The 12,593-nt window shown below is 48.3% G+C and overlaps 1 protein-coding gene and 1 long non-coding RNA gene across 2 annotated transcripts in view; both read left to right on the top strand.

Moving 5' to 3' along the window:
• The first annotated feature begins 2,876 nt into the window (after positions 1–2,876).
• Positions 2,877–3,834, top strand: LOC121850494. The gene is made up of 3 exons (XR_006085614.1): positions 2,877–3,284; positions 3,315–3,334; positions 3,496–3,834. It is a non-coding gene; the product is annotated as an uncharacterized LOC121850494 (long non-coding RNA).
• Positions 3,835–4,073: 239 nt separating this feature from the next.
• acsf2 (acyl-CoA synthetase family member 2) overlaps positions 4,074–12,593 on the top strand; it is a 33,194-nt gene continuing 24,674 nt past the window's right edge. Inside the window, exons 1-7 of the mRNA XM_042342326.1 lie at positions 4,074–4,522; positions 9,636–9,834; positions 10,166–10,294; positions 10,580–10,633; positions 10,885–11,003; positions 11,174–11,336; positions 12,186–12,281. Of these exons, the coding sequence (XP_042198260.1) occupies positions 4,383–4,522; positions 9,636–9,834; positions 10,166–10,294; positions 10,580–10,633; positions 10,885–11,003; positions 11,174–11,336; positions 12,186–12,281 (900 nt within the window). The 5' untranslated portion in view covers positions 4,074–4,382. The remainder of the gene's footprint in view (positions 4,523–9,635; positions 9,835–10,165; positions 10,295–10,579; positions 10,634–10,884; positions 11,004–11,173; positions 11,337–12,185; positions 12,282–12,593) is intronic.

The raw sequence follows: 12,593 nt of genomic DNA, 5'->3' as shown, positions 1-12,593 counted from the left end.
TGTGTGTCAGGTTGGCTTAATTAGTACCCTCGCCCCTGAGGCAGAAGGTTGTAGGTTCAAGCGCCCCACTTTCGGACATGGAACTCAAATAGTCCAGGCTGACACTCCAGTGCAGTGCTGGGGGTTTTACTGCATTGTTGGAGGTACTTTCCGTGGATGAGATGTTAAAATGAGGCCCCGTCCTCCAGTTCAGATGGGCATTAAAGATCCTATAGTACAACTCGAAAAGAGAAGGGAGATGTATCTGGGGATTGATAGGAACTGCTGCACAACGGAACCTTCTGAGATATTGCAACTGGATCTGGATAATTCATCACCTCACCAGGAGAGAGAAACTCCCTTCTCTTTTTTTAATAGTGCCACCGGATCTTTAATGTTGTTGGGAAAAAAGAACCCCGGGTTTGATCAAAAGACTTGACAAATAACACATATGGCATGACACACCTTTGAATTCTTTATTTCGATACCCAACAGGTAATATCAATCATACAATACAAAGAAAAGTAAATGACCTAATAAGCAATACCAGAATACAACGATTACATCAAACTAGAATGATTATACTTGATTGCATTATATTAAAAACACATTAGTTACATGCAGGTAAATGATCCATTAAGGAACACTAGAATACAATGATTATATCAAACGATTATAATTGATTATATCATATTAAAACACATTGGTTACATGCAGTTAAGAAATACTCATACTACCGGTTTAAAGGACTCAACCACAGCCATTCTTCATCTTCCCTCTCTTGAGCCCGAGCAGCTTAGTGATATACTCACAAACTTATGGTGATCCCCTGATCTCTGCTCCTGGACTGCCTATATCCCTCTTGAGTCATCCTGCTCTTCTCACTTCTACCTGTTCTCACCTAGGGGTGGGCTAGTTATGCATATTCTGCTTTCTTGGCCTAAGTCAGATTCACTTTGCCCTGTTGGGTACCTACCACAGCTCCCAACTCAGTTATCCGACACAAATGATTGTCCTCTCTTTCCTTTAATCTAGCCATTTCTGCCTCGTTTCTCTCCCTTTCCACATAGAGCTGTACCTTTCGATCAGAAGACTCCTTTTCTTTATCTGCCAAATCGTTTTTCAAATCCTGCTCTATTTGTCCACCAGAATGCCTTTTTAGCTGTTTGATCTCTTTTTCCCTATCGTTTAGAGTCGCATACAACTCTTGTATCTGATGCTGTGGATCTACACTCCCTCTCCACAAAAGATATTTGAGGAGGGGTTTAAGTTTCCGTCCAAGACAAAGTTTTCCCTCTATCAATTGCTGTTCCACGTACTGAAGACCTTGTTCAAACGTTCAGCCGGTCGCGCATTTTTTATTTAAAGCTGCAGCATCCTGGCCAACTTGTGCACATATTTTACCCTCATACTTAGTCACCCATTGCCAGAACTCAGTTTTAATCTTGTTCTGCTTTTCTTAATCCATGCTAGGAATTTAACCTGAATGTTGCTGTCAGGAGTTTAAGCTGAACATTACTGTCAGGAGTTTAAGCTGAACGAGTTTAACCTGAACGTTACTGTCAGGAGTTTAACCTGAACATTACTGTCAGGAGTTTAACCTGAACGTTACTGTCAGGAGTTTAACCTGAACATTACTGTCAGGAGTTTAACCTGAACGTTACTGTCAGGAGTTTAACCTCAATGCTACTGTCAGGAGTTTAACCTGAACATTACTGTCAGGAGTTTAACCTGAACGTTACTGTCAGGAGTTTAACCTGAACGTTATTGTCAGGAGTTTAACCTCAATGCTACTGTCAGGAGTTTAACCTGAACGTTACTGTCAGTATCCCGGGATGGTACCAAAGTCCTCCTGTTTAAACAACTTGCTCGTTAGTTCGCTATTCTTGAGGGTTGCCTTTGGTTGCTTTGCCCTGTCAGAATCTAGAGACTTATTGCTAAGATGAGATTCTGTGTCGACCGGTACCTTGGACCATTCCCTTTGTGGGCTTGTTGTTATCACTGATAAGTGGTGACCTCCTGCCCTTTTCCAAAGCTATCCTGTTGTTCCTTAAGAAACAGAGAAAACCGAATGTGTCTTATCCCACGACCGTCAACATTTAACATAAAACCACACATTTTATGCATATTCACACAACATAATCCTGAATAATATTCCATTATCAATTCCTTATATTGATATATTCCAAAAAAAAAGCAGAGATCTCCTGCCAACCTGACTGGACATTTGGAGGCCTCATTATTGGGGGTGTTCGAGTGCCTTTGTGTCAGACAGAGACACAGGACATCACACACATTCCGCGTGATTCCCAGTGAACAGTCCGTTTAATGTTCACTGAGTTCTGGACCTTTCGGCTCTCAGCCGTTCCTGGTTTTGAAATGTCCTCCAATCTGAGCCCTCCTCACACTCCATGAGGGCTCAGGGCAGCAAATGGACGTGGGTCGAGGTTCAGCCCCTGTCCGGGTACATTACCCCAGTGTGTGGGTGGGTGGGTGTTTGCTGCTGACAGATGGAGGGGAGGGTTCAGCTGTCTCCTTAATCAGATGATTCAATGTGTGTGGGTGGGGCGGGGGGTGGGGTGGGGGGGGGGGGGGGGGGGTGTCTGCTGTCAGATGTAAGACAGAGTTGAACAGGTCCATTAACCCAATGTGGGTGTGTGGGTGGGTGTGGTATGTGGGGGTGTGTGTGTGTGTGGCTGGGTGTGCAGATGGGTGTATAGGTGTGTGGGTGTATGTGTGTGTGTGTGTGGATGTGTGTGTGTGGGGGGGGGTGTGGGGGTGTGGATGTGTGGGTGTGTGTGTGGATGTGTGGGTGTGTGTGTGGGGGGGGTGTGGGTGTGTCTGTGTGTGTGGGTGTGTCTGTGTGTGTGGGTGTGTGTGGGTGTGTCTGTGTGTGTGGGTGTGTGGGGGGTGTCTGCTATCAGATGTAAGACAGAGTTGAACAGGTCCAGTACCCCAGTGTGTGTGTGTGTGTGTGTGTGTGTGTGTGTTGCTGTCAGCTGATCGGGGAGGGTTTAGCAGTCCCTTTACCCAGTGTGAGTGAGTGAGTGGTGTCAGTGGAGGGCGGTCACTCCGGGGCAGAGTGAGTGAGTGAGCGAGTGCTGTCAGTGGAGGGCAGTCACTCCGGGGCAGAGTGAGTGAGTGAGTGCTGTCAGTGGAGGGCGGTCACTCCGGGGCAGAGTGAGTGAGTGAGTGAATGCTGTCAGTGGAGGGCGGTCACTCCGGGGCTGAGTGAGTGAGTGAGTGAGTGCTGTCAGTGGAGGGCGGTCACTCCGGGGCAGAGTGAGTGAGTGAGTGAGTGAGTGGTGTCAGTGGAGGGCAGTCACTCCGGGCAGAGTGAGTGAGTGAGTGAGTGGTGTCAGTGGAGGGCGGTCACTCCGGGGCAGAGTGAGTGAGTGAGTGAGTGAGTGAGTGGTGTCAGTGGAGGGCGGTCACTCCGGGGCTGAGTGAGTGAGTGAGTGAGTGAGTGAGTGAGTGAGTGAGTGGTGTCAGTGGAGGGCGGTCACTCCGGGGCAGAGTGAGTGAGTGAGTGAGTGAGTGGTGTCAGTGGAGGGCAGTCACTCCGGGGCAGAGTGAGTGAGTGAGTGAGTGAGTGGTGTCAGTGGAGGGCGGTCACTCCGGGGCAGAGTGAGTGAGTGAGTGAGTGAGTGGTGTCAGTGGAGGGCGGTCACTCCGGGGCAGAGTGAGTTAGTGAGTGAGTGAGTGCTGTCAGTGGAGGGCAGTCACTCCGGGGCAGAGTGAGTGAGTGAGTGAGTGCTGTCAGTGGAGGGCGGTCACTCCGGGGCAGAGTGAGTTAGTGAGTGAGTGAGTGCTGTCAGTGGAGGGCAGTCACTCCGGGGCAGAGTGAGTGAGTGAGTGAGGAGTGGTGTCAGTGGAGGGCGGTCATTCCGGGGCAGAGTGAGTGAGTGAGTGCTGTCAGTGGAGGGCGGTCACTCCGGGGCAGAGTGAGTGAGTGAGTGAGTGATGTCAGTGGAGGGCGGTCACTCCGGGGCAGAGTGAGTGAGTGAGTGAGTGAGTGGTGTCAGTGGAGGGCGGTCACTCCGGGGCAGAGTGAGTGAGTGAGTGCTGTCAGTGGAGGGCGGTCACTCCGGGGCAGAGTGAGTGAGTGAGTGAGTGAGTGAGTGCTGTCAGTGGAGGGCGGTCACTCCGGGGCAGAGTGAGTGAGTGAGTGAGTGGTGTCAGTGGAGGGCGGTCACTCCGGGGCAGAGTGAGTGAGTGAGTGAGTGAGTGAGTGAGTGAGTGGTGTCAGTGGAGGGCGGTCACTCCGGGGCAGCGCTGTATGTGCGGTATTTCCAACCGCGTTGGGAAACCTCTGAGGACGGAGCGCAGTGTTTATGGGATCGGCAAACGTCGGACCGACAACTGAAGTGGCGGTTTAATTTCCCGGTGACACTCCCGGTGACATGGCCGTCCTCCTCCTCCTCCTCCGGAGCCTGAGGTCGAAAAGTTGCTCTCAGATCTGCGGCGATCGGTGGCGAGTCCCGAGTCGGCATTGGCTTTGGAGAGTCGGGGCTTCGAACTGCAGGACCTTCACCCTCGGCAGGTAATGCCCCCCCACCCACACCCCCCCACCCACACACCCACACCCCCACCCACACCCCCACACACCCCCCCACACACCCACACACCCCCCCACCCCCACCCCCCACCCCACCCACACACCACCCCACCCCACACCCCACACCCCCACCCACACCCACACCCCCCCACCCACACCCCCCCACCCCCCACCCCCACCACCACACCCCCACCCCACACCCCCACCCCACACCCCCACCCCCACACCCCCCACCCACACCCCCCCCACCCACACCCACACCCCCAACACCCCCCACCCCACACCCCCACCCACACCCCCACCCCCACCCCCCCCCCCCCCACACCCCCCCCACACCCCCCCCCAACACCCCCCACCCCCACCCACACCCACCCACCCCCACCCACACCCCCACACCCCACCACACCCCCCAACACCCCCACCCCACCCACACCCCCCCCAACACCCCACCCCCACCCCCACCCCACACACCCCCCACCCCCACCCACACCCCCCCCAACACCCCCCCACCCACACACCCCCACCCACACCCCCCCCCCAACACCCCCCCAACACCCCACCCCCACCCACCCCCCCACCACACCCCCCCTACCCACACCCCTACCCACCCCCCTACCCACCAGCTGTTGGGGTTGGGGGCGGTTACGGGATGTCCCCCTCCCCCCCAATACCAAACACAACAAGAAATCCCGCAGATGCCGGAAATCTGAAAAGAAAACCAGAAGTGGCTGCAAACACTCAACCACTCGGCCCCGACCGAGGGTCCTGGACCCGACCCGTTGATTGATGATAATAATAATAATAATAATAATAATAATAATAATAATGATAATAATCCTTGCATTTGATATAGCGCTTTTCACGTCGGGAGGACGTCCCGAAGCGCTTCCCCAGATTGACCTTCCTTTCTCTGCAGGTGCGGCCGGACCTGCCGGGCGTTTCCCGGCCACTTCCGTCTTTGTGTTCACATTTCCAGCCTCTGCGGTATTTTGTGTTTTGTTTATGTTCAGTTCACTGAACGCTTCTCTTCTCGGAATGACTTCCTGGAAGACGTTTTGCTCTACACTTACAATTGTTTAAAGTTTGTCATACAATCTGCCCAAACCAAGTAAAACCACCACCGCGGTCAGCACCCCCCCCACCCCCCGCCACCCCCTCCCTCCACCCCACCCCGCGGGTTAGTAAGACAACACAAACAACAGAAAAACCCCACGGCTTGCAAGAATACAAGGGGAAAAAAGTAGAAGGGATTTAATGAATAATAATAGTAATAATAATAATCCTTGCATTTGATATAGCGCTTTTCACGTCGGGAGGACGTCCCAAAGCGCTTCACAGAACACACTGTAAAGTGAATTGACTGTATATTTGTGGGCGAACGCGGCAGCCAATTGCGCACAGCAATGTCCCACAAACAGTCGTGGACTGAAAATGACCAATTTATTATTGTTTTTGGTTTTGGAGGATTATTATTAGGCTCTGTGTGGAGTAAGGAAACTTGCCCGAGGTTTCGCCCTCTGCCTGGAATTGAACTCAGGTCTCTCGCTTGCAAAGCGAGTGCTCTAACCACTGAGCTACAGGACTCTGTTATAATATAGTTATAATAAGAGCACGAATGCCCAAAGTGCTCATTTTATTTCATAAAACACCTGTGTTACCTCGGGCTCTCACAGATCTGTTCAGAAAAAAAATGCACATCACAGCAGTTAAAAGAAAACTACACAAACATTTAGGGAAATTATTAAACCAAACAATTCGAGATTAGGTCGAAAGGTTCTCTGTTCATTCTGATTCTTGTCAAGCGCAGCGAAGTCCTACGCGGGTTCTTCGGCCCCATTTGCAAAGCCAAGACCAGGAGGTGAATTTGTAGTAAATACTAACGGCTGCGGGGGGGTGGGGGGGGGGGGTGGGGAGGGAGGGCTCTGGGCTACACTGATTGCTCTGGAGGCAGAGGTGGCTTCACAGTGGGCATTTCTATTTGCCAAAGCCTCTTGCGTGAGGACCTGGGTTAAGGCCGTTACACAGTTTCGAACGTGAATCTTCACAACATAAAGATTGCTGGCACATTGCAAGCTGTCCGCCGCACAGCTGAAGGCTGATGTCCGCCAGTTCGTGAGAACTCTTTATCTAAAGGGACACATCATAGCTTCATGGTAACATCTCTGAGGCTCTGGGGTGACAGCTGCTGAAAGGAATTATTTGTGAACGCCCATTCATATTATCCAGGACTTGGAATCCATTCTGATAGGTTTGCAGCGAGTTAAGCATTTGCCTCAAGACAGTTGCTTTGGATCATCTTTCAAGTAGACATTCACTTCGGTACTTGGGGAATTTGTGCGCGTGCTTGGAATTCTTATCTGGTTTGGACATTCTTTCTCACTTTCCGTTTTCCAATCAAACTGAAGAGATGGCAGACGCATGTTTCCTAATTTTTGCCCCCAAACCCAACTGTGACATTGCTTTCCTGGAGGGAGGGGGGAAGACACAGCCAGAACCTCTTGCTTTCTGATGTATTGATGTACAAGCGTTGCTCAGTTTATGAGGAATTTAATAATAATCCTTGCATTTGATATAGCGCCTTATCACGTCTTCAAGACATCTCAAAGCGTTTCACAGAATATGCTGTAAAGTGGATTAACTGCATATTTTGTGGGTATGACGCAGAGGCCAATTGTGCCCACACAGGTTCCTCCGTCCTATTTGCAAAGCCAGGATCAGGAAATCACTGAGGCACTGAGACCAGGCACTGAGATGCCTCCTGTTTGACCTCGGCCCCTCCACTCCACCATCGGTGGTCGTGCCTTCAGCCACTATACACTGAAGCTCTGGAACGCTTTCCCTCAATCTCTTCACCTTGCCCCCACCCTCCACACTTTCAAATCCCGATCTTCCTTTTTGATCGTGATTACGGTCACCTCTCCACTCCCTCTCCCCGTGGCTCGGGTCAGACTCCGTTCCAGGACGGTGGGTCACAAAATGCTTTTAAGCAAAGTTTGTACTCTGACTGGACATAGGTCTTGACTGTCCCAAATCCATTATTCGAATAATACCCAGACCTGACCACGGTTCGCCCACAAATATACAGTCAATTCACTTTACAGTGTGTTCTGTGAAGCGCTTTGGGACGTCCTCCCGACGTGAAAAGCGCTATATCAAATGCAAGGATTATTATTATTATTATTAGCAACATGTTTGACTGGAAATCAACTCACAGCAATGTATTGTGTGCGTTTGAAGCAGTGAATAATGGCTCATGTGATTACTTGAATGGAGACAGACCATGGGGGCCGGGGTAGGGGTAGTATACTGTGGAAGGGGCCGGCAGGGCCGACTGTGTGTGTGGGAGGAAACCAGATTGGAGCAGCTGAAAAGGGAGGTGTAAGAACCAGCTGTCATGAAAACCATGAAGTAAGAAAGAACAGGGAGGAGATCCTGCGAAGGGAATATCAGCAGCTTGGTTCTATATTCAAAACAGGACCTTGAGATTGGTTTTCTCTGGGTTCCACCTGATCCATGTGCAAATTGGTATAGGGATAAACAGCTCAGAAAAAGTAAATGAGTGGTTGAAAGAGTGGTGTGGGAAAGAGGGGTTCCACGTCATGAGCACTGGGACAGGAATGAGCTGTACTGCTGGGATGGGCTACACCCGAACAGGATTGGGTTCAAGGTCCTAGTGGAAAGAATAAATAGCACTGTAGAAAGAATGTTAAACCAGTAAAGAGGGCACAGGGGCGGGGCAGAGTTCAGGTTGAAGTATCAGTAAACTAAAGACAAGACAAAGAAGGGTGAAAGTAATGGTCAGAGTACAAAAATTGATAAAGATATCATAAATACTCTGGGAGGACAGGTTGCATAAACTTGGTCTCTATTCTCTTGAGTTTGGAATATTGAGGGGAGATCTAATTGAAGTGTTTAAAATGATAAAGGGATTTGATACAACAACAACGACAAGATTACATTTCTATAGCGCCTTTCACGTCGGGAGGACTTCCCAAGGCACTGGCTACAGTGAAATCAGGAGGTAGTTTTTCAAGTAAAGGGTAGTTGATATCTGGAACTCTCTCCCCTAATAGGCAGTGGATGCTGGATCCTGGATCCATTCAAATTTTCAAGACTGAGGTGGATAGATATTTGTTAGGTCAGGATATCAAGGGATATGGGGCAACGGTAGGTATTTGCAGTTGAGGTACAGATCAGCAATGATCTTAGAGAATAGCGGAACAAGCTCTATGGCCTGAATGGTCTCCTCCTGTTCTCATGTTCCTATGATTCTATTTCTAAGAGTGATGGAAGTAGCCACTTGTTCAGGACCTTGGCATTTTCTCTTTCTTTTTGTCTACCAATCTCTTGCTCAGTGTATGAACACGGTCGTCTTTTCCAAGATAGTTTACTGTGGGAATACTTAATGGGGTAAAGTCTTCAGCAGCAGTAATCCATGAGCATAACCTTTAACTTTGTGAATATTAATGACTAATAATGGAATGATGCATTCTAATAACACATTGTGCCCTTTGCAAGCATTTATAAAGCAATACTTTATTCATAGCTGCTACCATGAAGCTATGATGTGTCCCTTTAAGTAAAGAGTTATCACAATCTTAGATTCTGTTGAAATAAGTCAAATGAGGAACTTTCTTTTTTGTTTGGATATATTTAGGAAACGTTTGCTGTTGAAATGAGAAGACTAGTTATTGTGAAATTACAACATCTGTGCATGTCACATTCCATTCCAAACAGGGAAATGTCCACATGTAAATGGTATACCTATGTGGATTCTCAGTTTAGTTCAATTCATAATTCTAGGTTTCTCTGTGCATCAGACACGCAGCTGTTGATAGGTTTCTGTGTGCAGACACCCAACTGATCACAGTGATGGATGCCTACATGTGTGATTATCATTATTATTATGATCGTGGTGATGGGTTTCCGTGTGTGTCAAAACACCCGGCTGATGAAAAGTTGAGCTTTATTACAAATACCTTTGGGACAATCCTGCACAATCTGGAAATATGCCATGTGTTTTCCAGGAAGAATGTCGATTTGATTTAAGTCGATGCGAGGCTATCCCCTGAACTAATATTTTCCTGTTTCTCTTAAGCGCGATTCATTCCCCGGACAATGTTCCGACCAAGCCTATGCTCACCACCAGCTATGTCCACGGAACCTGCAACCTTCCGTTCACCTCCAAGACAGTTGGTCAGTGTCTGGAAGAATCTGCTAATCTGGTTCCTGACAAAGAAGCGGTCGTGTTTGTGCAGGATGGAGTCAGGAAGACCTTCGGGCAGCTAAAGCAGGAGGTGAGAGGATTGGTGCAGATCACACACATAGCCCATGTTTGTGGGCTTTCAATCATGCCTGAGTGTGAGTGTGTCCTGGGCTAGTGAGTGGGAGCTGAAATGAGTCATGTAATGGAGTAGTAGAATATGTCCCTTGTGGAATATTGGTTTGTTTGCAGCCCAATTGAGGGGATAAATTGTTCACTTTGACACAATGTGAAATTATTTTTGTTTTGCGCACGAATCCCAGTGGAATATGAATTATGATCTAATGCATGGCCTCTTTGTTGATCACCCCCCCCCCCCCAACCCCATCCCTCAGTTTTGACTATGTCACTTGCCCTTTTCCCAGGTTGACCAGTTGGCTGCTGGACTGCTTGCTATCGGACTGAAGAAAGGAGACCGTCTAGGCATGTGGGGGCCCAATATGTACGAGTGGGTCTTAGTGCAGTTTGCAACAGCACAAGCTGGCATTATATTGGTAAGTGGGAGATTTCATTATTGGCGTAAGCAATTTTTGGAAGTGTAAAGTCTCCGCAAGCAGTCTCTTTGTCTAGATATATTCCTGTGTTTCCCAGGAACCCAGGCCAAGAAGGATCACGCAGAGTTCACAACCATTCCCAGACCAAGCTTGTGCTCCTAGCTCCTAGCTCCTCGCGTTGTTAAATCTTTTCGTAAAAGGCCATTGCTATCCCATAGCCTTATATAAATTGGGAGTTGTATTCAGGAATAAGTTGACAGCTGCTTAACTCTGTACTTTCTTTAGGTCACCGTTAATCCTGCCTACCAGCATCGTGAGTTGGAGTTTGTTCTGAAGAAGGTAAGCTATGTTCGCAATGATTGACCAGGGGACACTGTGCCCCCTGCACAGACTCACACATTTAATCTCCACAACTGGGGGTTTGCACTGGTTACATAGAAGAAAAACATCTAAGTATTGGTGTCAAGCATTACTGATAAGAGGAATGCAGCTGTTGTCCAACGGGAAGCTTCTAAACGGTCTCCCGGTCTCAACGCTTAAAGGGGACAGAGATGAGATAGTGAAAAGTACCATTTTGCTTCTCTCCACAGGTTGGCTGTAAGGCTCTGATCTTCCCGACAAAGTTTAAATCCCAGTTGTACTATGACATCCTTAAGCGGATCTGCCCGGAGTTAGAACAGGCAATTCCCGGGGACTTGAAGAGCAAATGGTGAGTGTGTGATTGAGGGTTGATGCTGAATTACATTTTATAGGTCATTCTTGGTGTCATTGGTTTTAAAAGGCAACCATGGTGGGGTGGGGTGGAGGGTCTCAATGGCAGGGCAGGAGAGTTGTGAACTCTCTTCATGTCTAGGTGCTGCTCATTGCTGTTCTTCTCAGTCTTCCAGATCTCAGGTCCGTCATTGTGATTGGCAGCAAGCCTCCAGGCTCGTACAGCTTTGAGGAAGTGTTCCAGGCGGCCTCAGCCAGCCACCGAGAGCAGTTACTCAGCCTGCAGAAGAAAATCTCCTGCGACGACCCCATAAACATCCAGTTCACTTCAGTAGGTGACTTTCATCACTCTGAACACACGCGTTTTCCAGAAACAACAACAACAAAAACAAATGACACTTGCACAGCGCCCTTTAGGTCGTAAAGACGTCCCAGGGCGCAGCAACCCAAAGTCCCAGCCACTGACTAACTACAGTACCAACACGGCACAGCTATGGAGGCTAGCACCAACCAATGTCTTCGAGTGTGTGTGTGTGTTGTTTGTACTGTTTTTCTGTAAATGCTGAAAAATGAAATGGATCAGTAGTGTGCTTTCCAGTACAAAAGATCTCTCACTCCAGCTATTTGGGCACTTGGTATCTACTCACTGTTCAGCCTGTGTGTTATGAAATATCTGGACCGACAAGTTTCACAGAAAACAAACAAGTCTATCTGGTTGTGGGACTCTGCTGCATCCAGATTCGACAAAGTGATAGGACGCTATATCAAATGCAAGGATTATTATTATTATAATACCAAAGGGCAAAACTTGATTCACATTCAAGTGGAGTCTTGTAGCTCAGTGGTTAGAGCACTCGCTTTGCAAGTGAGAGACCTGAGTTCAATTCCAGGCAGAGGGCGAAACCTTGGGCAAGTTTCCTTACTCCACATAGAGCCTAATAATAATCCCTCCAAAACCAAAAACAATAATAAATTGGTCATTTTCAATCTACGACTATTTGTGGGACATTGCTGTGCGCAATTGGCTGCCGCGTTCGCCCACAAATATACAGTCAATTCACTTTACAGTGTGTTCTGTGAAGCGCTTTGGGACGTCCTCCCGACGTGAAAAGCGCTATATCAAATGCAAGGATTATTATTATTATTATTATTATTATTATTATTATCTCTTTTCCTTCAGGGCACAACAGGAAATCCCAAAGGAGCTACTCTTACCCACCACAATATTGTGAATAATGGGCGATTTACAGGCTACAGGATGGGCTACCACTGGAGGGTGAGTTCCTGGTGTTGACATGTTCCTTTCCTGCCACTGATTAACAGGTTCCACTCACTGGTTATCACAACATAAAAAAGAGTACAACAAGAAAGCTTAGTTGGTCGATGAATCTGCTCTCACATTGCCTGCCCAACCAAAGGGGAAAGAAAGTTGAGTTAAATTATTTTCTGTTCAAACTTATTCAAACAAAATATACAGTAAATTCACTTTAGTATATCCTGTGAAGAGCCTTTGATATGTCTCAAAGACGTGATAAGGTGCTATAAAACTTACCTCTTATATTAGAAAACACTGTGCTCCACTTTGTTT

This window comes from Callorhinchus milii, unplaced genomic scaffold (assembly GCF_018977255.1).
Source record: "Callorhinchus milii isolate IMCB2004 unplaced genomic scaffold, IMCB_Cmil_1.0 Scaffold20, whole genome shotgun sequence".
NCBI lineage: Eukaryota > Metazoa > Chordata > Chondrichthyes > Chimaeriformes > Callorhinchidae > Callorhinchus > Callorhinchus milii.
The sequence above is the reverse complement of the archived record's forward strand: the minus strand, read 5'-3'. Positions and strand labels throughout refer to the sequence as shown.